General features: G+C 36.5%; 1 protein-coding gene across 2 annotated transcripts in view; it reads left to right on the plus strand.

Annotated features, from left to right (window-relative positions):
• Dlg1 (discs large 1) overlaps positions 1–25,400 on the plus strand; it is a 496,300-nt gene that overhangs the window by 14,717 nt on the left and 456,183 nt on the right. The window contains exon 2 of one of the 2 annotated variants that reach the window (XM_071773514.1): positions 3,111–3,191. The exons of the other annotated variant lie outside the window; for it this stretch is intronic. Coding sequence (XP_071629615.1) covers positions 3,111–3,191 — 81 coding nt within the window. The remainder of the gene's footprint in view (positions 1–3,110; positions 3,192–25,400) is intronic. 2 annotated transcript variants of the gene reach the window in all.

The following is a 25,400-nucleotide window of genomic DNA, read 5'->3' on the forward strand; positions in this document are numbered from 1 at the left end:
AAATATTTAGTTAAAAAATGATTTGATCAAATATTCAAATATTATGACTTTCAATGTTATTATTTTTTTATTGAAATAAAATAACAGGTAAAACGAAAATTTGCATACATATTATTGAATGTATTTTTGTGGAATGTATTAGATTAATTAGATATTTGTTTGTTATTTTTTGTCTTTTAAAATAACAAGAAGAAAATGTGAACTTTATAATCAACTAATCAAATTGTTGATCAATTTTTGGACAATATTTTCTGTTGAAATAATATCATATTTTCTGGAACAGTTCTAAAAGAAGTTGTTCGTAAAATAACGGCTGAAATAATAACGATTTAGAACGATTTATTTGATGGTAGCAGGACGCTTTTGATGGCATCTCATCATCATGGATTGCGCAGCTTACGCGGTCGTAATCAGCTTGTAAAGAGCGTTCAGTTTGATCCCTCTTACTTTGAGATTGAATGTTTTGCACATAAATATCTCTTGTGGTGAATAATAGCTGCAATAAATTTTTAGAACTTATTTTATATAAGAAATGTGTGTTTTTTACGGTTTTTTATTATATCTTTTTCTAACTCAATCAAGTATGAAGTTTTTTTTATCACTTATATCTTAATTAATCTTTTTTTTATTGTTCAACATTTTGTCCTTCTACTTTTCACATTTATCATCCTCTTTCTTAATAAGATGTAAATGACTAAACTTTCTTATAAAAGTTTTTATAAGTTCTTGGTCAGAATACAAGCCTGATTATACATAATATAGAATTATATCTCGAAAATAATGATCGATATTGTACGTATAATTTTTTATTTATTGAATTTCTTTTTTTTCGACCAAACAACATATTTTTTTATTATTTTTGAATACCATACCCTCTGTTTTAAATTGACGCTTTTTATTTGTTCCACTTTTTATTGGCATACAGAATAGGGCATACAAACGAAGTTTTCAATCAGATATATGCAGTCACGTATTTCTTTTGTTTTCAATATAATCTATTTTGCAAATGGAATCAAAAGATTGCGTATACAATTTTAGAGATTTTTTAAAGCATTTCTCAGTTCGACTTTTTATTTCTCGTGTCTTTCAATGGTTGTGTGAAGAATCTTGTGTTGTCTAGGTATTTTAGTAGAGATAGTTTAGATAGACTTTTAAAATCATAAAAATAAACTAGTGGAAAGTTTCTCGAACCTTCTTTCTATGTTTGATCTTTCATGACACAATTTATGTCACTTGACGAATATTTGCTAGGATTTCGAATAGTTGATGGATTGCTTGAATGGAGAAATTGACAACAAATTTCGATTAAAGAAAAACGATACAGAGATTATACGAACAATACAAAAAAGCCTCACAAGTTTAGCAATAATAAATAAGTAATGATGATAAGTAATGAAGTCATTTAGCCTTTTATTACATGTATAGTTATAGAATTATATAGTTTTGAAAACTAATTAGTTTGTCATGGAATGTGCAGATAATCTATCGATCTATATATAGAGACTATATATAGATCTGCGTTTTACATTAATGCTGGATATGGGTCAAGGCTGAAATAAATCTAATGTGGCATTAATTTTTTTTTTATTATCTTTATGAGTGATTGTAATCATCTCTTTTAATATTGCATATGCATAAAATTTTTTATTAGGCACTTTGTATGCACAAAGATTGCTCTACGTGATTTTCACAATATTTTAAAAATATATACCTACGTTTATTATGTAACAGATTGTTCGCATATTTTATCTCTTTCGGCCTTTGGCTTTATAATTACTTCATAAAAGCTTTTCTATGTTATGAAAATATCTATATATGTCATACAACGTGTGTCGGGAAAAATTATAGAGTCTTTCGAAGAAGTAAAGATACGAAAGTTAAATTAAAAACAGCTTTTTAAATCTGTAAAATCGATCATCGATTTTTTCTTTTTTTCCTCCGTTATCGCAAAGAAGTTGAGAAAAGGGAAGTCGATTACCTACCACTCGGATAACGTTCCTCTGTGACGTCATCGTTCAATAGGATAACCTGCATAACCTCAGAGAGAGAGAGAGTGTAAAAGTGGGTCAGGGATGCAGATCACGGGGTGTCAAGTCAATGCAGCCTGCAATTGCACCGTCATTGTTTATTCTTTCGTTCTTGTTTTGTGGCGACTTTTAAGACTTGAAATATGAAAGTTTCTGTATCTCTTCAACTTCTTTTCTTAATATATAAAGTCTTACATCTAACAATAATTATTTGCCGTTTAGTCGATATTTCAGAAGAATCATTATACATAATCGGGAAACTGCTAAGATTAAATATAGATATCTATTATTTTATAACGAATAAATAAAAAAAAAATGAATTAAATACTACTCTGTAAAAAACTGTTTAATAAAAAATTTTTATTAGTGCAAAAGGAATATATATATTCATAAACTTATAAAAATAAACGTAAAAAGCCTAAAAACTTTAACTACTTGCATAGCTCAGGATAATTATGTTCAAAAGATCTCGACATAAGTGGCCATTTCTATATATGAAGAGTTTACCTAGAATTTTTCGAAAATCACACAATTGCAGTTATTAATTTTTAATAATTTAATATACATTACTATAATATTATAATATATTACAGTAATATATTATATTTTATTATATTATTATAAACAGTTTAATTATATTATTATATTATTAACAAATAATTAACGGTCATGAATATTAACATGCAAAACACGCATTACAACACGGAAGAAAAGGATTAGCTATATAACTAACATTTTTTGCAGCGAGAGGTATAATTTAGCAATAGTAGCAAAACTTTAACCAAAGGTTTTCACGGAGTTATCACTGAGTCATCCAACCAACTGAATTGTGTTGGCTCTTTTTTATATTATTTAATTTTATAGATTTATACATATTTTTTAAATTGTGTAATAATAAAAATAAATGTTTTTTTCTATAATACAGAATTCAATTTGTTTCATTCTATTAAAAAAGATATTTATTTCAATAATGTCCCGATGTTATACTGTATAAAAATGTTTTATACATTTTTGAAATTACGATATTTAATTGCGAGACACGTTTCTAAAAAAAAATTATTTTATTTGTGATTTTTGTTCCAGGTGAGTCTAATCACTTTATCGACGGTCAAGAAGTTCCTGTAACTATGGGCTTCACGCATCGTCCAGCCCGAAAGAATGCAGGTATGACTTTGTCTTTCTTAAAAAATATATTTTATCTTGTATAAAAACGTCTATCGCTGCTAAGATCTGCGTAACTGAGTAACTGAGTCTTTTAGCCTATTTTATGCTTTAAAAATGCATAAATTCACCTAATGGTCAGTAATAATATATATACTCGTAAAAAAACCGATGTAGTATTTCTTTCATTAGTTTCATTGTTTTTATTCATATTTAAGGAGAAAATATTTGCTTTAAAAATAAAAATATCCGTGATGAACAAAAGTTATCCTTAAAAGCTAAGTAAAGAAGTAAGCAAGGCAGTGCATGTTAAGAATCGCTTTTTTTATTTAGGCACACACTTGTATGTTAATATAGGTTACATGTATATATAGTCTAATGATTATAATCTTCATGAACCACGTATGTATGTACATACATACTATTTAGTTGAAATGACTAACGTAACACACGTTGAAGTTTGTCAAATATGTTTCGCCGTATTTAAAATATCGCGGCGGAATTGCTTACATAAGAATCGAATCATGAATTGACTTCAAGATAGTAAAAGCCAAAGTACAGTGATTCGCACTTTTTGCCCCTCGATTCAGCTTTATGACTGTAGAAACGCACATTTGTAATGCCCGTGAACCGGTCAAGCTACATTCCTTTTCGTTACAATGAAACTACAACCATTCGCCTGTGCAACCGGAAAGGATGCGCCGTTGTACGGGAAATAGCGCCATTAAATTTGACTACAGCTACATCGTACGACTCTTGCGTTTCCTGCCGTATCGCTTCGGCCTGTATTCTTGATACATCCGTGGAAAAATTTTACTAGTTCTCTAGACTTACGACTGTTTGCTTCCTTTAGAAAACTTGCATGTTTCTTTATACCTGATGTAAATAATTTAATAAGAAGTCGTCTTTAGAATTTTATGTCTTTCCTGAGATCTCTCTACTGTGTTTATTTTTATAAATCTGTTGTTACAAGTAAATTGACTTGTCAGTTATCTGTAGAGATTGTTTCTACCTTGTCTACTCATCTGACGAAGTGTAATTAGCAAAGTGTAATTAGGTTCATTTTTGTACTATTACTGTTGCTCAAATACCTGCTGATCCCATTTTACGTTAGGCCGAAACAAGAACTATTGGCATGTCTCTCGTTATTTTTCGATGTACTCTCGCGGAGTAGATACATATTGTACGACAGCTGCAACCGAGACATCCGTTGAGATTTCGCTTCGTCAGAGAACAACGGCAACGTCTTTTCCGTGATGGGACAGAGGCACGAAGGGAAACTCGAATGGTTATTGAAGGAAATAAGGTCGCTGAAAGAAAATTGCAGACTGTCACGTGAAGCATTTCTCATGTTTTGATTCTTTGTCGGATCTCCTTGAAACATGAATCTGACAATAAGAATTTGTATTGTGAGAAGTCTGTTTATATTTAAATCTTTTTGATTTTGATTATATTATATATATATTTTTTTTGCATTTGTGCAATGAATATTTACTTACATATGTCACTAACGACACAGAATTTTGTATAGCTAAAAAAAATTAATTACTTTTTATTCCAATTTTCTCTTGTTTGATAATTTCGTACCTATTATAGGTACCTATGTGCTGGGCACCATTCGAACGTACGCGTTTCCTTTTGTTGCCTTTCATTGCACGATTTTATTATTTATTACTTAAACTCACGGTCGAACGTTCCTGATTGACGTAGTTAATTCTTAAGGAGTTAAACTGCTGGATGGAGAAGCCGTGCAGGAAGGCAGGATCGTTAAGTGAAATAGAAGGGAAGCATTCGTAGCGAGCCACAATTGCTGCTTCTCCGACGAACGATTTTCATGAATATTCATTTCCGCATCCTCTTATGAGCATCGTAAACACGCTTAGCTTGCTCCTCCGAAACGCGAATCTATACGTTCATTTCCGCGGTTACGCGTTTCTTTAATTAACGAAATTCAACTGTCTCCAGCAAGATGGAACACTTTTCGCGAAGTTTATTACACTTTAAGAAATATCTAATTTAGTTGCTATTAATTATGCAATAAATCGAACTTACCCATCGTCACTTATTTAATTAAATGCGAATAGATGGAAAGGAAACTTTTGAAGTAAACTCGAAATTTTTTTACTCGAAACTTATTAACAATAAGTATTAATGGGTTAAAGGCAAATTAGCAGAGAAGTTAGTGTCCCCTTCTAATATGCAATAATTCCAAGCGTCTCTCGGTCGTTCCAAACGTCGTGTCAGTGCGCGTCTCTTGATTGGTATTCCGTGATGCACCGAATCGTCTGATAATAATGCTTCCCTCGCCCTCGCTCGTTGACCTCGTTTGCCGTCAAGAATATTATTCCAAATGCAATCATCTCGTAATCAATTTATTCTACATCTCTCGTCGAAAAATCGCTACATTTATTGATCTCAATTCGGTTCGCAATAACACTCATGGGATGTTGACTCACCATTATAATCGCGCTTTTTACGTAGCTGCATTTTTAAAATTTCTATTACGCGTTCGAGGCGCATAGCGCCATAGTACATCGATTGGCGGGCTTGATGGTTTGCAAACAAAAGTTAAACAAAAAGTAAATCTGCGCTTAAATTAATCCGTTCGCGACGTGAATTCACGTGAAAGCATCAGTATTCCTTTGTCACGGTACTCCTGGTTATACACATTTCCAAGAACACACACTTCTTACGGTTTTATGTTGGGACTGCTGGCGAAATATGCGGGCAGCATGTCCAGCTTCAGAGCCGTTATCCATTGCATTACAGCGAGACGATGCAGCTGCACCGTGGTTTCCTGGACCGGATTACCCATCAGCGGGGTGTAAATGGCACCGGTCATCGCTATCGCCCTTAAATCATAGAAGTCGTGAACCCTCGAACGTGCGCTCCGTTTTTCCGCAAAGTGCATCGGACGATGCACTTGACGAGAATTGAAAATACGGGTGCGGCGTCCCTCTTCGCATTTCCGAGACACGTTCGCGAGTTGTAACGTTGAACGAAGTCGCTCCGTATTTTCCTCATTCCTTACAACGTGACGCGCGCGCCACGCAGGCACAACTGTCTCGTTCTCGATCGCATTTCCACGTGGAATGCACACGAGGATATACTATTTTCCACTCGCGATCTATCCGGTTGTATCAATGTTGTTTGACACACGCGTTATTTTCTCTCTCATCCGCCATTGATGCATCTTTGAGCATCATCCTCGCGAGAACATATTCGCACTACACCGCTTACGATTTATCAGGCGGGCTAAGTCCTTTGCTCTACCAACAGTTAGGGTCGAGTAAGCCGGGATTAGCGAGTCTCTCCCGCTACTGTTTCCTTCGTAGATTATAGTCTAGCCCATGATACAGACGAAGAAAGAAAATTTACTTAACCAAAGTTGGCGCTAAGCTAACGTTGATGCAACCGGCTCTCTTCTGGCCGGGGAATTTCATTAGATTAATCTCGGCGTTTCCTTGCCTGCGTAAAATTTATCCCATCGCGAATGCTCGCAATCTGGAAAGTGCAGCAATGATTATGTGCTGCCGAAGACATTAATGAGAGAAAGAGAAGGGAAATTTAAGCTCGTCCATAGATCGCACGGACGCAATTCGCTCGCAGCTAAGCTCCCGACGGGTCATTTACTTCGAAACAGTTCAGGTCTTAGATGCAATGCCACGCCGGTGTCGTATACGTCAGCGTCAGGAAGGCACGATCCGACACCGACCTACAGCACCGAGAAATCCGCTTTGCTTCCGCCAGCACTTTCCTGGCGTGTCGTTTTTTCCTTTTTATTTTTGCAGCTCGCGTTCCTTATTTAGCAACTGCGAAAAAGCCAGAGCGAAGAATTGCTCGCGCGGGCATCGAAAACATGTATCTGTGAGAATCCACACCGTAAAAATACTAAAGCCGCAAAGAAATGCGGCTCGCGGCTATGGAAATTCGCGGCAAGTCCGTAACGCGTAGATATAAATTTCTTTTACATTTGTCAGGATGTAAGAAAAACGCGGTACCGCAAACAAATGCGCGATAAAATTATACCAATTATTAAAGAATACTAAAATAATATAAACCAAATTAAACTATTAATTTGGAGAGGATAATAATAAATATGGCTCTCTCTCTCTCTCTCTCATGTTGATTATAAATTGTGTATAATGGTTTCTATATATATACGACATCAAATTTTAAATCAATTGCAGATTGATTAACTGGATTTCATTATGAAATGCCAGCGTGTTGTTTTCGAAACCCGACTAAATTTAATTAATGGCATTTGAAATGTTACGCGGTTTTGTATTTTACGAAATGCTAGACGATGAGTCATTGAATCACTCTCGAGTGATATTATCATTCACAATACATGAAATTTTGCATAATTACGAATCAGCTATATAGGATCATTCATCTCGTCTCAACGAGAAAATTATTCTCACGAGACTTCATCTTCCAGCGAAAACTATTTTTAACGTCAAGTCGAATATGCAAACGTAAGGGAATATCGATCTCGAAGCGGCAGTCATAATTTTTATAAAGTTTACGGCATTCTGACGTAAATTCTGACTCCACCCCTCGTAGATTGCACGTTGTTACGGCGCAAAATAAATCTTCTCTCCCGAAAGGCGAGTTTAACGTCGTGATCTTCGCGAGTGCGACATTTCGCGAGGCGCGTTCCTCAGGCTTTACGATCTCATGCTTTTTATTCGTGACTTACGGCTCGGCGCGCGGGTTGATTCATTTATGAAGGTGCAAGGCGCTCGAGGAGACGTCTGGGCCCGCAACAGCCAGGAAATCGATTTCTTCAGGGGAATCTTAAATATCATTTCGTTCCGCTTCCGTTAGCGCGGCGGAGGTCCGCTTGGGCGAAAATCTTCGAGAGCAGACGAAACGAGACAGTATAAAAGTTGCATCGAGATAAGGCTTCTTCTTGCGAAAGTAGCCGCAAATCATATTTTCCCGTTGCATTCCCATAACACGAACGATGCGGATTTATGTTAGCAATAAAAAAAGAACTTTTATCAGGTATATATAGTTACGGATGTAGAGAAGGTTTCAAGAAAAGGTTACAAGAAGAAGTTCAAGGGCAATGAAAACGAATAACGTTTTCCATGATTTATCGATTAAAAATTTCTATCAATTAAAAATTCACCGTGCTCACCATTGGTCGCTATTAATTAAAGTGCGAGTGTTTCTTCGTTTCGATGGCCGGGCTTTCGGGAACGTTTTGATTGAGATACGAAAAAATCGAGAGTTGCGCGTGCGGCTGTCAGATGGGATACCGAAGTCGATCATTTTTCGTCGTTGAGCTTTAACGGATCGTTAATTCGCGGCACGTGTTTCGCTAGAGTCGGATTTATCGGCAATGTTTTTGGCGTCCATCAATGATACGCAGTGTCGCGGAAGGAAGAGCTCCGAGTACATTCGGTGGAGTATATTGATTATTGATCACGCGTATTCGAAATAGTTGTAGTTTCCGGTTAAATAAAAAATGTTTTGCTGGACGAATTTTTTCAACGTTTGCCGCTTTTTACTGACGCGACGCTTCATTTATTCGCAGGTGCTCCAAACGACAGTCATTTAAATATCCTAAGCGACACCGATGTCGTTGTCCGCTAGCGCAACAATGGATCTCGTTTAAGAAAAGTTTATGGTTAAAAACGAGAGAAAAGTGCCACAGGCCTCCCCAGAGATACCCAAAGGAGTGCCCGGGTTGTGTGCTAGACTGTCAGACGCTTCGAACAACAAGTTTATTCGCGATAGAATGAATATCAATAATAATGTCACGGTTCCCCAATCCAGCGACACGTTGGACGGTGAGAGAACTTCGCGACACTTCTTCAAGATTTTATGGCAAGGGTATTCAGTAGCGTATAGAAAAGACTTGAAAGATGCTCTCGAGTTTCGCGTCATCTTCCACGCTCCCGCGCATCGTCTGCTTCTTCGGCGCATATAGATCGTTGCGTTTATTATTCCGGCGCTAAATCGTTTGTGAATAATGGTCGCCGTGAATCTTTCCTCGAATGAGAGACTTGAGGCTTCCGTTTAGGAACTTGATTTGCGTGTTCAGTACCCTGAGTCTGTTCAACAAACATCTGGAAAAAAGGAATATCTGTTAGGAATATATATCATTTTCGCGAGAAGATGTGACATTGATTGCATCGATATTTAGATAGTCTTTTTTTAGGAGAGTAAAATGGAAATCATCAGTAAATAAATATTCCAGAGAATATCTTTCTCTTTTTTGCTGTCAAATTTAACGATTTTCAGATTCGAAAAAATTTCAGGAAAACGAGGAAAAATTCGAGAACGATTTATCTACTTGAGAGACAAATACGCGATAATTTTTGTTACTCTTCTGGGCTTTGTTTGTATTGCGTGCGAGCGAAGTGTATCAGACATTTTATCTGGCCTTTGTATCTTTTACAAAGGAAATCAGCCGACTGATGTCGACTGAGGTCGACCTTCAGTTTCATGTTCGTGTCTGTGGCACTTCGCGGAGGGGAACAATCGAAGAGATAAATCAGCTTTCGCATTGTGTCTACTCTGTGAGCATCGACAAGAGTCGTAGCGAGATAATCATAATCTAAAAATAATTCGTGGAATTTCATTGTCAATCTATAAAATCTATATAAAATATGCATTACGTAGAAGTTATTCATTCGAGTCTAGACAGCTGCGCGTTTATATGTATAATAATTTAAATAAAAATAACTTATTGTTAGAATAATTTAAATTTGATGAAATGTTGATATATGTATATCTATTGGGGTTAAACAGTAATGATCGTGAAATTGATCTTCGAGCAAAGATTTCATACTATTTGCTAGAATATAGTGTGGTGTTCTAAAGTGTTCGGTCGAATTGGTCGCGAGGTTATTTCAAATGTATGCTGCGTCGTGATATATTATACTGTCGCGATGCAGGTGTAGGTAAGGCGGTGGGGCCTATAGAAGGCCGTGTAGCGCAAATTCTGACGCCGCAGTCGAGATGTACGGCTAGCCCGCCTATCTGGCAGATACTTCGGTCATAAATTCGGCAGGAATGGGGTGTCGGTATATCGTACAGATACGGGGGCTCCTATATACGTGCCTACCTCTCTCCTTCCTTTCTGCTGAATACCTCGGAGGCCTCCACGTCCAGTGAAGGCACCCTCCGCTCTGCCTGTATCTCTCTCACCATCACCATTACCTTAGTCTGCTACGTGCATCTTGCACCTGCATCCGATCGTATCGTCGCTCTCACGCGCTCCCGCTCAATTATTCCAAGACGCCGAGGAAATCAATACTCGCGGAGACAGATCACGCTTTCTTGATGCATATTCATCTAGGTATTTGGAGGAGACAATATCTTTTTTATCGCCTCCGATCGGTTTATAACGATCCGACGGCGTGATAACAGAATTTCTTATTATTTTTTTATGTCCGCGCGTTGCAAAGTAGATTAGTAGATGAAGAAATTGAGAGGCTAACTTACAAAGTATTAATAATAAAAGATCTAGAAGTTACTTTCTTATTGAGAGTAATTGATATTAGTCTTTATAAAATCGATGATAATTAAACGTTAATGACAAATATTTAAAAATCCTAATACTAATATAGAAATAATCGCAAAAAGATATATAGTCTTTTAGGAGAAATAGAAGAACATATTTATAGTTCTTCGAAGATTGTATCCCTGCTGCTAATATTGTCTTACTTTTATAGTTTTGCGAATACAAAATTATCGCGGTTGCGAATCTATGGACACGATGATAGTGATACAAAAATCATCTTTTTATTTAGTTACATTTTAAGACTGTTAAAACATCGAAAAAATTTCAATAAAAGGCACATTTTTCCAAAATTGGTGGCATGCCAATCAGGTTAAGAGTTATACATGTGTGCTTAATACTCGTGACCTACTGACTCGCGGGAACAAAGAGCTCCAATGTTCCATCGAAATTTTATTAAATTCTGAACTCGGTTAGAGTATGGAAGTCGAACAATCGAGTTCCGCGCAGAGATCGTCAAAGAAAAGATAGCGAAAAAGTATTCATCGCTCGGTAATTCACGACTGCTTTTGGCAATCGCCGACTAACCGTAAATATTTTCCGCGAACAATCCGTGATCAACTGAGCGACTGATTTTGTTCGCGCGTTGCCAAGCGTTGAAAAACGTCCGCCACTGCTGAACTATTTTGTGAACTGCCTTCACTTTGGCGATAAAAATGCATTACGACTGTCGGTTTACGTTATTCGAATCTCGCTCGAAGTATATCGTCTCCGATGATATATTTTGTATTGCGATTCAGAGAGTATAACGGAACGACGCGATATTCGATTTCTTGACAAATAGGACGAATGTGCATGAAGCACGTATCATGTATCCGTTACCTTCACCAACTTGATATATTTCGGTGGTACACTATCAAGGATTTACAAGAGTCGACTATTCCACCCAATCCAACTTCTCTAGCTTCCTTCTCTAGCTTCCTTCTCAGCGCGATCCTTCAGGGTCGCTTTCGACTATTTCGTTCCGAGCGATTCACCTAGCGACGTATCCACTCACACCTGCGCTCATTCCTCTCTCGCGTTTACCTTCTTTTTCTTGCCGGCACGGATGTTCGTCTCGAGGGCGAGAAATCGATCCGATAGGACCCGGCTTTACAGCGGCGGAGGGCTTCGGCCTTCGGCTCTCGAGGATTTCACTGAAGGATTTCCGAGGAGTCGACGCGAAGGTTCTGGGCCGCCAGACGCCGCGCCCGCGACGACGACGACGACGCGGTAACGAAGAGGTAGCGCAGCTCGTGGGATTCGAGGGCGACGACCCGGGAGGAACGAGGAAGGCGAATTCTCGTGTCTCTCCGAGGGAAAAAGATATTTATTGGGCCGATGGTGGCCCGAAGAAAACGGCAAGGAAGGAGCAGGAAATGAAGATCTGGCTGGAAGGTACACCGGCGAATCGCTAGAGATGTCGAAGGATGAAGGAACTGTGGAGGGTTGTGGAGAAGAGATAGGGAGAGAATATAGGTAGATAGACGGATCGTTGCGCTCGGTACGCGAAAAAAATGTGATGACACGGTGGCAGCGTGGAACCCCGCGGCAACGGTGGCATGAATTTCTTGTTGCTTCCCAGAGATCTTTTCGAGTTAAGATGTACGTTGCGCGTGCCTATGACGAGAATTCTTAACGCGTTTGAATCTTGAAAATGTCTTAGATGTACAGATGTTAGAATGTTAACCAGAGATTAGCTCTTCAAGCGGGAAAAGTAGAAGCGTAAAAGATAAGGAAACTAATCAGAAGATGAGGTACATTGAAAAACGGATATTATTTGCTCGAAGTGTTTCCTGTTTTCAAGGAAAAATTAGAACAAACGGTGTTTGGAAAGATCGAAAACACGGAGAAGTGCTGGAAGCTTAAAGTCGCGCAAAAAAAGAAAAGATGTGAAAAATCGGAAGTCAATTTACGATGTGACAATCGCTTAAAGTCGATGTAACTGCAATCTCAGCAGTACTCGATAGTCGGTTTGTAACGTTATGGTGAGTCATATTTTTATCGTACGATTGCTCGGCAAAGCGTAGGTCTTACATTGATTTTGTCTATCAATTGTATGTATTGATACACGTATATATTATGTATCAATTACCATGTAATTCCATCTGGTTAAATTCTGTATTTTGTGTAGCACGTATAAATCTGGAAATTATTATTCAACGGAGCAATTTAACGTGAATAATTTCCAACCGTTGATTTCTATTATCGAATGATTTTCGACGAGTCGCATCGTTCATGCAATACATAGGATGACAATTAGAAAGTTGCTGAAACTAAATAACTGTTATTTTGTAATGAATATATAAAATGAAATGTACGTGTGTGTATGTAAAACACGGAGGAGAAACTTATTATTTTTATTTGCACATAATATAAAAGAAATTACATTTATAAGCTTGTAATAATATTTATTGTAAAAAAGCCGAAAAATTAGTTGCATGATTTAATGAGTACATATGTTCAGAAAATCTCGATATGAGCAGCCATTTCCATATAAAAGGGATATTTACCTAAAATTCTACGAAGGACACACAATAGCAGTTATTAATATTTGAAAGTGTATTAATAATTTTTAAAAGCGCCTTTATTATTGCACATCTTTAAATAATCGTAATTTTGAAAACATATTGAATTACACAATTAAATTATTAGTTCTTTTTTATAATGTTTATTTACAAGTTTATATATGTATGTATATTCTTTCTGCATTGGTTAATAAAAATGACGAGTTTTTTTTACAATATAATATTTAATTTATTCTTCTTTATTCATTCTTATTGCAAAAGAATAGCTATTTCAGCAACTTGCCGATCGTAATCTTGTATATATACACACACACATTGAGCACGTACGTATTGCAGCTGCGATTGCGAGTGCACGTCGCCGCGCACGTGACAATGCAATATTTAAAAAATTTAGTCCGAATTTTCCAGCTCGCTCCAGGTTTATCATCCTAGCTTACATTTTAACTTCCTGCGGAAGATTTCCGAGAGAAAATTCTCTGAAACATATTTTTAAAATATTTTATTAGGATAAGAAGATTGTGTACACACTGTGTGTGCATTTGCGAAAGAAATGAAAGTCTATCGATAAATCCTCGTATAAAAATCTCTACATGTAGCTCGCGAATAAGAAGGTATGTGCAATCATGCAACTGTCTTTAACTGATTCGAACTTTATAATTCTTTGTGAGTCGTAAGGTAACAAGGAATATTACCCGAATATTACCCGATCACTGACGAAACCTCTCTGCCGAACACGTTTGCCAAACATAATCATTTCGACTCGGTGGCAGGACTCATCCGAGCGATGAAAAACGATCCTCGGATCGTATGAAAAAGGTCTGAGTACCTTTGCCGACTCGAAACTTCGCAATTTTGACGTACCTCGAGGGTAGAAAATGTCTCCCGGTAGCCGCACGTGCGGTGAAACTCGAAAACTGTTTCGGAGTCGGAAATATTTCTCGCATGTTCTCAGAAAGCTCTCAAGTGTACGGCTTAATGTGATTTATAATATATTTTTACCGTTTTTTTCATCTTTGCCGCATTCGTATCTGGGATTGAATAAAGTTTTTGAACTGGGTAATTTACCGAATAATATTAATCATAATATTCTCAATTTTACTGTTATATCAAAATAATCAATTTATTATTTCAGAGCTTTTTCTTCAATGTATTTGAATTTTAGTCAGTTAAAATTTTTTGGCGAGCTGATATTATTTATATCTATAATTAAAATTAACGGTGAAAAATCATACCACGCAACAGTTTTAATCGTATTAATGTGATCGTATATATGTGCAGTACAATATTAGTGAGCGCAAAGTGCATGGAAGCTTTCAATGGTTCTCGAAATGCTAGCCCCGCTTGGTGGAAATTTTTATCGCGCAATGAATTGATAATGACCGAATCGCGGACAGTTGAACGGTCAAGCGGATCGAATGCAGCGCGAGTTAAAGTTAAATTGCATTGATTATTCCACCAAGTTAATTGCCGCGACGTATCATTGATTGTACAAACGCCGTATATACGCAAACAGCAACTGGTGCGTTAACAGTCACGCGATAAAACAGTAATTATTGTTGCAATTGGTGTTGCGTCTCGTGAAAATGATGCGATTGGATATACAATGTGATCTCTGCATTTCATTCGATTCTTGGATCTTACCTTAAGGATGTTGAAGCGTTACGGCTAAAAAACTCTTTGAATCCAAATAGAGATTCTGTGTAGATTTTATCATTAAAAAAAAATTCTGTCAAAGTTTGAGGCTGTTTAGCAAGCTTGTTATTGAGAAAATAAAATAATAAAATTACACGTAGTCTTATGGAAAAAATATGAAATTTTGCAAGCAGAACGAGTAAGACTACATAATTATTCATACTAATTTTTAGTTTTATTAGTTTTTTTTATATTTTTTTATTTATTTAATAATGTTTTTTAATAATGTAATCTCTTACTCGTTCTGCTTGTAAAATTCATATGTTTTTCATCATTTTTTAATTGAGATATAATAATTTTTCCCTTATTTTTCATAAGATTACGTGTAATTTTATTATTTAATTTTCTCAATAACAAGCTTCCTAAACAGTCTCAAACTGACAGAATTTTTTTATGACGAAATCTACAGAATCTATTTGATGGATTCAAAAAATTTTCATTATTTTAATCGTAACGCTTCAACATCCTTAATCAATAACGATCGTAAACAATATGTATGTGTGTGTGTGTTACTTAAAAGATAAATAAAACTCATATATATATATATATATATATATGAGTTTTATTTATCTTTTAAGTAAATCTTTTTTCTCTGAAAATTTTCTAGAGATTTTTTTGAAATTTTAGTTCAGGAAGGTATGCATTTTTCTTCACGAGGAAGTTCACCCAATTATAGATTGATACAGCTGCTATGTTTTTTTCTCGTATATTACTTTGCACGCGCAGAACTCGCGTTTGCTGTTGGAGATCTTTCGTGTGTCTTAGGTACAATTCTTACAAACCCAGGATTTTAGAATGCCGAGGCGCTCGGGCGTAACATTTTATTCATCAGATCCAATCTCCAACGCGCGAAGTCCTTTCTTCGCGAAGACTATAGATGCTCTTTAGCGACGGCTGAAGCGCTAGCATTCTTGAAACTCAATAGTCTCTTAATGCGCGCGTTGGGTTCGTCGAACGATGCGAAACCTTCGTCACTCGAGCACGTACAATAATAACGGCGAGCAGTGAAGTCTCGTCAGATATTTCGCGTAACGGAAGCTCGTCAGAAGCTTCATCTGATCCGGCCTCGCGTCTTTTCCATTGCGTATTGTTTCACGGCATTGTCGACTCCTTGTTAAATATCTTTCACTACGAGCAAGTGGTATTATCTCGGTGTCTTTTTGGCGCGTTCTTAACGTATTTACTTTTCTTTGTAGGGTTCTTTGTATTTTAATATTTTCTTTACGAATAATATGAATTAGGAGTTGTCGTTGTATGAGAAAATACTTCTTTGTCCATCGATTTCTGGACCTCCGATTTATCGGTCAATAACTCGGCTTCAGAGGAAAGCTTGCCTCTCGCGACCGGCTGCGACAACATCGTAATAATTTCTTCGCGTTTTTCCGGATAAGCTAGACGATATAATTTAAACGCGCGGCCGCGGGCGTAACTGCGGATTCGCTTTATCGCACCTAGCTAAATCCTCCCCTGGGAAGATTCGAGGAGATTTCTACAAGAAGATAGATAAGTTTGGCGGGGCAAATCTCCACAGCTTGGAGAAGCTGCGGGATAAACCGGAATAAACCAGTCACGTTTTTCGCAGAGCTCCTTCGTTCTTTCGTCTCGATTTCATCTCATTTACAGCTTATCTAACCCTTTATTTAATGTCGTTGTGCAGCGAGTTTGATCCCTTAATCAGTTTAGCACGATTGTATCCGCGTTTCGCAATGCCGTCTGGAAGTCAGCACGTGCCAGTATGTCTGGAAATTCTGTGTATACATTATATATTTTTAATTCAGTTGTACTTTTCTTTAGAGATCTTTTTTGTTGCCTTTCTTTGCAGCGAAGTCTGTATTGTATTAAAATCTGTATTAAGTTGTCTTTACACTTATAGGATTATATATTTCGGTCGAAATAATTTTCTTTCAAAAATTGCTTACTGTTTCTTACGCGAATATAAATATCCTAAATCGAAGATTGAAATACGACACTTCGCTGTAGACGTAAAGCCATTTACAGAAGAGGCTCTTCTAACAGCAAGTAACGGATTAAGAAGCGAGTTTCAAAGTGCAGCTTACCGTAGGTCTTTCAGCATAGTCACTGTAAAGTACTGACTGAAACTTATTGCGACGTTCTTGTTTCTTTATTTTCCAAAGTAGAAGGATTTTCCCACAAGGAGTGCACGCGATAGCGTATTTACACGTTACTACAGTAGCAAGATGAATATACAGGTTTTTAATATTATTCAAATATTTTTTAATTTATATGTAATTTTTTTGTGATGAGTTCATTTAATTGTCGATTCGACTGACACATTTGTGGCAAATGTATGTATTACATATATATGTATGTATAAATGTAATACTTTTTAAATATTTATGCAGTAACGTGTGGTGGGTCATTCGCTTTCACGCTGCGCTCTTCTTTGAATCCTTGAATTGTGAATGGAACGCGCTTCCCGCATCAGGTGGGAGTAAACCGTAGCCCCAAGGGTTCCGTGATTTGATGTTCGGTCCGAAAGTTAAATGCGACTCCGCAACGCTTGTAGGGCGTATACATATAAAACATTTTGAACATTTACGGTATGTTATTGCGATAAAACTCGCTCGCTAGCACTCTGCCTTTTTATACTTTCATAATTTCTACGAATATGTCGTGGAATTTCTAATAAATCCGTTCCTTTTTTATTATTTTCTTATCCTTGTATTTGTGTTTAATATAAATTATTCGAAATTATTGAGGATTAGGGATTATTATATTATTATATTATTATATTATTATATTTTTTTTCCCACGAGATTAATCATTCCGATTGCGATAATTGAAAATTAACATTTGACTTATAGCAAAAATATAAAAAAATTGAGAAAATGAGTTTTAACGAATTTTTAGTTTTATTTATTTATTGTTAAGGACTTTGTATAAATTTAGCCGCATTCCATTTTTTTTGTGTTATTTTTGTGTGTGTCAGTCTCTCGAATAAGAATTTGTTTGTTCCTGGCATAAAGTGTAATATCGAGCGATTATTCAATTTTCTTCGAGGTCATCAGGATATTGCGAGCAGACGCGCCAGCCTTCTCAAAGACGTTGCGTCGCAACGGAATTACCTTGTGTTAACCAAGTGCTCGAGAGTTCTAGGGGCGAGCAAAGCTCTCGAGGGACAAGTGGTGAACCTTGGCGTCTCCTTAGACTCCATCTGCGCTGCAGCGTAGTGGGCTCAAAGCCCGCGCGGAAGCTCTCTCCTCTCTTCTTGCTCTCCTTTCTCCGTTCATTCCACGCCACAGAGTTAACTCGTTATCAAGATGCTCGTTTAAATGCTCTTCAATGCATAATATTATAAAACAAAATTGGTATAATTTTATTAATAATTTGTCTTATTTTGTTAGAAATTATTAGCTTTCTTTTTATATTTTTGCCTTGAGATTTGAAACGTTATTGTAGTTAAAAAATGAATGGACATTAAAATTATTTTTCCTCGTGTGAAAGTGCAGTTTATGATAGAAATTAATGAGCTTTTATTGTGACTATTGTTTGACTTTAAATGGTTTCTTTTTCTCCGATTCCACGCGTGTTTTTACATTTTATTATCACTGGTTACAATCTTATCGCATCAGTAACGAAATTCTTGTTCGATCGAGTTTTAAAGTTACTTCGACGTTTTCACGGAGGAATCTTTTTGAAAGATCATATAATCTCGAAAGTACCCGACTCTCGTGGGAATTACCAGTAGTATTTCATTTCGTCGCGATGCATCGCGCGCGCGAGGAAAGCCATGAGATAAAGAAGAAAGTCGCGCGGCAAAGGTATATATTCCCGTCGGCCTCATAGCCTGTTTGCCTTCTTTCCGCCTAGGGTAATCGCATATGGAGGATACGAAGTCCGCTGGATCGGTTGGGACGGCGACTTTCACGCCTGCACTTCCTGGCCTGTGCTTGACTCTTTCCACTTGCGACTCTCTGCGCCGAGAGAGAGACTTATCCGCCATTGCGAGCAACGTACCATTCGACGCCGCACTCTATTTCGAAACTTGTCAGCGCGTTGTATAAATTTAATCCGGATTTCATTTTCATCGCAGTATTACTGCAGTAAAGTTATATAGGAGAGGAGTTAATATTGTCATACTCAAAGATTTTATATGTTGAGGAAAATCTTGGCATTGATATAATTCGTAGCATGTAGTCCATGATATAGTGAACGTCTTGTATCTAAAGACAAAACCTAAAAATATTTTTTGAAAAGAATTTCCTCTTTTTTTTTATAACACTGATTCTTTCTACGACACAAAACGAATATTGATTGCAAAAATACCAATTTTAATTACGTTTGCAACAAAGGTAAAGATAACGATGTAATATAAGGTAAGGGTAAAGATATTTTCGAAGAAACTCTGTCAGAAATTATGTAAGAAATTTTTGTCTAAAGGTTCCTACATGTATTCGCGAATAGATCAAATCCTGCAAGGTACAAAGGTTTACGCGATTTTACAGCAATTAGTTGTCGCTCGCAATTAATCCGCTAAGAGAGATAGAGAGAGAGAGGGAATTAAAAAAAAAACAAATAAAAAAGGTACGATATAGTCAATAAAGATCCACGTCGCTTCCCGAAAGCAGCAAATTGCAGATCACTGATCTTGACTGCCGATCGAAGTCATTAGAACGCTCAGCGCCGAAACATTAATTGGGTTAATCGCGATTGTTCGTTAGCTCGGTCAATCACCTAAGTTCCGCCGGCTGATATTAATTGGGCTAATTACCTATGTGCATCTACTGTGGATTAAGATGGATCATTTCACGAGCTTTCCTCATAGGTTTAAGGGTGCAGAATAAAAATAAATACACCTATAAACATTAATAAATAATTAGGGATCTTTTAACTTTTTTAAATAAATATCAAATGCTTATGAAAGGATTATATATTTTGAAATTTGAATTATTTGGCTATATACTTTTTTACTTACTTTTTAATAAAAAGTATTTTATAACTTTTTATTAATGAGTACAAGTAGTTGAAATTACAAAAACTCTAGGAATAAGAGGTTCTAAACTATCCGAAAATATCAAAAGTCTCCGCAAGCGCTTTTAGACGGACTTGGCCAGTTTCGCGTCTGCAAAACAAAAATCCTATTGTACCACGAAAGTTTCTTGAAAAAGAGGAAAACAGAGGCTACTCGTGGAACGCGTAGGCCTGCAATATAAATAACGACATGTTTGGCTCCTGCCGAGAATGACGGAATGGAAAAAAGTGGTATATAGATAAAAAAAATAAAGAGCACACGCGGAACAAAGTGAGCAAGAGCATGGTGGAAAATGGACCAGAAAAGAATATTGGCACGAGAGTACCATCGGGCTGACTATCAGTCCCACGCGAATCTTCACTTCCGCTCGTTTCCTGCAGCCTCATTTCCCCTGTGTAAATATTCACGTACTGGTTGGTGCATATATATGTGCACGTACAGCCGTTTTCTCTTATTTTCTTCCTTTTATTTTCCTAGGAAATGCTCGATTGTGTCAAGAGTATCGATTATTGAATTAAATTAAATCGTCGATCATTATCGATATTTCGTTGATGTTACGATTTAATTTAAATATTATAATTAAATTTAAAATTTTTAATTTTATGTTATTAATTTAATAATTTAATTTATTTTGACTTAATGCCATTATATTATTAGAAAGCTTTTTCTAGGAACAATTCATTTATTTTATATGCAAAAGAAAGCAATGAATTAAATTTCTAGAAAAGCTTTTCTATTTTGGATCGTTAATCAGAAGTTTGTCGAAGTACTGGTTTTGTGACCAATGATAAGACAAAATCCGGTCAAACCAACCGGATCGACTGACAATGAATGTTGAATTGAATCATTAATCAAATTTCGATTGGATCAGGTTGTCGAGAACGACACGCGATGGTCTGCAAAGTTGACCGCTGGTATCACACTCCACGAAAACAGAATACGCGGCTACGTGACACAATGTGTGGTTAGCCGCGAAGACCATCGATCCGCTCGATGGAAACAGAGCAAGCTGCTTCCCGCGGGTTGTTGAAAGTCCTGCCACGAAAATGTAGGTCGGTGACCTTTCTTCGCTAAAGTCCTTTGCCTCTGTTCTTCGCCCCCCGCTGTTCCATTGACTGTGACCGCAACTTTTTGGCAGGCGACCAAAATCGATTTTTTTTTTCAACGAAACATTAACAGTCTACCTCTCGTGCGATTATTTTTCTTCTTTTTCCATCGTGAAATCTTTTTTTTAATGAAAATTATCCTTGCGTTGTTTCGATAATTGCGTTTGTTCGCCGGGAACGGATCGGCGAGTGACGCATTGAATGAATTTGCGGTATATCGTCCTGCGGTTTAGGTGGTCATTGAAAACTGTCGTTTTATTTCGAGATAATGCATAGTAATTTAATGTATGTACGTATATCGCTGCTTTCGCTAACTGCCTGGTTATCCGGTAGCTGTTTTGTACAAATTTCGATTAATGCGCAGCTGTCCCTGCTGCCGCCGGTGGCAGAGCCAATATGGACGCATCATTATTTCTGGGATTTTCGGGGATATAATGTTAACTGTTGTAATTTTTTCGTAATCGGATATAATGAATATGAAATAAAATGTCAATTTATCTCTCGATGTATCAGTATTCAGTACTTAGTATTCAGTAGAACAAATATTTAGTAGAAGAATACAACTTCAATTACAATACGTAACGACTTACGTAATTGTATATAATTATGTAGATATAATTATCTAGATCTTGTTGCAATCAAGTTTTATTATATATAATTACGTTTTTAAAGCGCGATAATATATTTTTTTTACATCAGTTGATTTATCTTATTTTTTATACACATATATTTTATTTAAGTAAAGAATTTAATTATAATTGTACGAGGTGCGTTGCAGTATTTATGGAAAGAGTAATATCATGAAAAGTTGAATCTCATCAGAGTTCCTTCACCTTTTTTTCTATCATATTTTTCCATCACTGTAAACGAGATACTCTCTCTTCAAAATATTTGAATTATCCTGCATGTGTAAATCGATATGTTGAAGCCGCATAAATAGAAATTTAATGAATGCTCGACTGCTGTCGTAAATATTTATAAATAGATGAGACAGAAATGTTTTATATTGTGTCAATAAACAATATCTGTATCAATATAGATTGAATTACGATTCTCGGCGGAGAATCGCAGCAATAATGACGCAAAAAATTAATTCTAATAATCTCATGAATAATGTAAAGTAGCAAATTAATGGCTAATCTCATTAGAAGATATTACATAAGTTTTTATTTCGTTTCACTTGTAAAAGAGCATAATCTTGTTTGATCTAGTACTTGCTCGTAAGAAACTACAAACGTAGTTAAAGACGAGAGAGAAAAGTAATCTGTGTTGATGTGTTATAAGCGGATAAAAGTGCGGTGATTCATTATGCCTGTGTGTGTTAAAGCAAATTCTTGATTTTCGCGGCCGGTCGAGCGACTTGTGCAATGAGAGAACATCAAGGAAATATTCCGACAGCGAATAGAAAGACGATCCTTTCACGCGGTTCGTTGAATTTTAAAGCACCGGCAAGAGTAGCGAATGGGGAAACTTGAGGAAAACTCAGGGAGATCGTTGGCGACAGGTAATTGCATTGCAAAATTGCGCGCGAAGGCTCTTCGCTCGACTTGCGGCTCTTGCCCGAATCAGAATCCCCATTATTGCCTGCCTGTTCGTTTTCGGCTCAAGCACAAACTATTCTTATATACAAGAACGAAAGAATATTCTTCTCTTTCTCGTGTCACGCGAGGAATAGCCTCCTCTGCGCAAATTAAGCGAGGGTTTAGGTGAACGAAACGAATATGGTTGAACGGCAGACACGCATAAATCCTTTCTTTGATTAATACTGCGTGACTGTGTTATAATCAGAATGGAATGATGGATACTCACGAAATAAAAAAAAAAGAGCTATGGACATTTTTGATTTGTTACGAGTAACATACATTATAGTTTTCGTCTCATTCTTCTTATAATACATCTGTGGATACAGAGTAATAATTGAGACGTTTATCGAAACTAAATAACTGTTACTTTATAATGAATGGACAGAATAAAATTACACTATTTTGCAGAAGAAATCTGTTTTTTTTTTAGCCCGAAGTGTAAAAGAAATATACATTTATGAACTTGTAAAAATATACATTGTAAAAAAAGCCAAAAATTTAATTAACTGCATAGTGATATATATGTTTGATGGAAGGCTTTGGCATGGAATTTCTATGAAAAGAATTTACTTGAAATTTTTTGGAGGCATACAGTTAGAACAATTTTGATATTAAACAGCGTATATTTAATAGTTTTTAAAAGCGATTTGATTATTGAAATTTATATTTAAATTAGAAATATTTTAGAAATTTTAATTCAAAAACATATAAGATCCGCAATCAATCAGCCGAATTATTGATCCTTTACAATATTTAGTTTTATTTTATACAGTATATTCTTTTACATTGTGGGTTAATTAAAAAATAACGAGTTTCTTCTATAGTATAATTAATATCAATATTTTATTTTATCGATTCATTATGTATACACAAAATGTAATAATTATTAATTTCAACAACTTCTCGATTGTCATTCTGCACATAGAAAGTGTAGAAAAACTGTGAATTTAATTTTTATAAGAATCCTTGCGTTCTAATTATAATTCCAATATACCAAATACCGTATCAAACTCGATAATAAACTATCGAACAATATTGCATTATCGGAGGCAGGTGCCAGAACATAGCCGTTGAGTTAGGTGACTGTGACGTTGAAAATGACTGTTTGCCACAAAATATGAATACCCGACTGGCGGAAGGCGGGGATAATTGTCTCGGGGTTTACTTGCAGACAGGTCTAATGTGATTGGTAGTTCCGGAGCGGACGTCGGAGGTTTCTCGGAGGACAATCGAGTTTGTGCTCGGCTGGCAATTACACTCTCCGCTCGTTACGCGGTTTGACAAACTTTCTCGCGGCGGCGAAAGACGCGCTCAGTCCCGCGCGCCCGATCGAGGGCCGAGGCCATTTTCGTTGAGTTGAAAGTTGCAGTAATTGCGGGGCAAAGTAGGTTTCGCTGCTCGGCTCTCTCGCTGCCGCGTGCCAGAACCGAACAATAACAAATATTAAACAGCGGCGGCGCGTTTCCACTCAGCCGTTTGCCTTTAACTCCTCTGACAATACAGCCTCGAAGCGTGAGAGAAAATTGGAACACTAAATTAATCCATTAATTTGTAATACGCATCGCTCAATTCTGGATTTATGCATATCGTTGATATAATAGAGAAAGAACCGTAATTTAGTTTTTTTATACGTAATTGATTACTACATAATGCGAATATTATACTGGGTGCTTCCGAAGAAGCGCTCGGGGTTAGATTTTGATATAGCATATGTTACGTGCACTATACCAAAACCTAACCCCGAGTGCCTCTTCGGAAGCACCCACTATTTACTGCTGACCGTAAATTTAGTTACTTTATTGGAGTTTATCAAGTTCTCAGCCGCATAGATTGTCACGTTTAACTCCACGATAAAAATGACGCTCTTACGCGATAGTCTCTTTTATTACGAGTACTAAACTGTAACGACCCTTGCAAAATAAAAGAATGAACAGTCGTAAAGGAAGCGCCACGTACGTACGGATAAGAGGCAGCACTTTCGGGTAGGATTATCGTTATATCTAAATCTAAATTAAGTAGAACTGAGTACCCTCCAGAAATATTTCCGCCTGTTTTCGAGTAAATCGCGCAGTCTGCCTAGAATTTTATGTATGTATGTACACTTGGCAAGGTTTGTTTAAACAACTGACTGCCATGACTGCGTTTGTTTTACTTTACTCGGTTTCATTCTTTTGGAACAGTTATTTTTTCTTTACATTCTGTTGCACACCAGACGTAATTTCTACGTAAAAGAACGTAATTCACACGCAATTCCGCCGATAACGCGATGTGTCCGAAAAGCGACGTACACGCAAATAAAACTCAGGCGTTTCTCGAGGCAAGCGAAACCCGTGTGCGCGTAACCCATTTATCTCACACCCTAATTTAATTGGTGCATTACGGAACATTATGCGTATACAATGTTTGCCTATGATGCGGCGGTTACAGTTATTGGTTTATGCACCTCTTGCAGCTCTAATGATATTTTACGATAATGAATTTAAAATGCTAGTCGAGCATATCGGCATATATGGAGAATACGCTTACGTTCTTTGATCAAATATTACAGGAGAACCTGTTAATAACATATCTGCAAAAGTAAGAATTCGTATATATATAATGAACATTTTATTTATACTATGTCAGCTTACTTGTTTTTCTCCACTTATATTTCAAGTGTCCACGTTCTTTTCCACGTTTTTTAATTGTCTATTTTTCGTATTTACTAAGATATCTGTTATATCGTATTCTTTTTTTAATGCTCCAACACTCATATAAATACGTTCTCTGTGTAATTCAACGCGAAATTTCGTCT

Source organism: Temnothorax longispinosus, chromosome 3, assembly GCF_030848805.1.
Source record: "Temnothorax longispinosus isolate EJ_2023e chromosome 3, Tlon_JGU_v1, whole genome shotgun sequence".
NCBI lineage: Eukaryota > Metazoa > Arthropoda > Insecta > Hymenoptera > Formicidae > Temnothorax > Temnothorax longispinosus.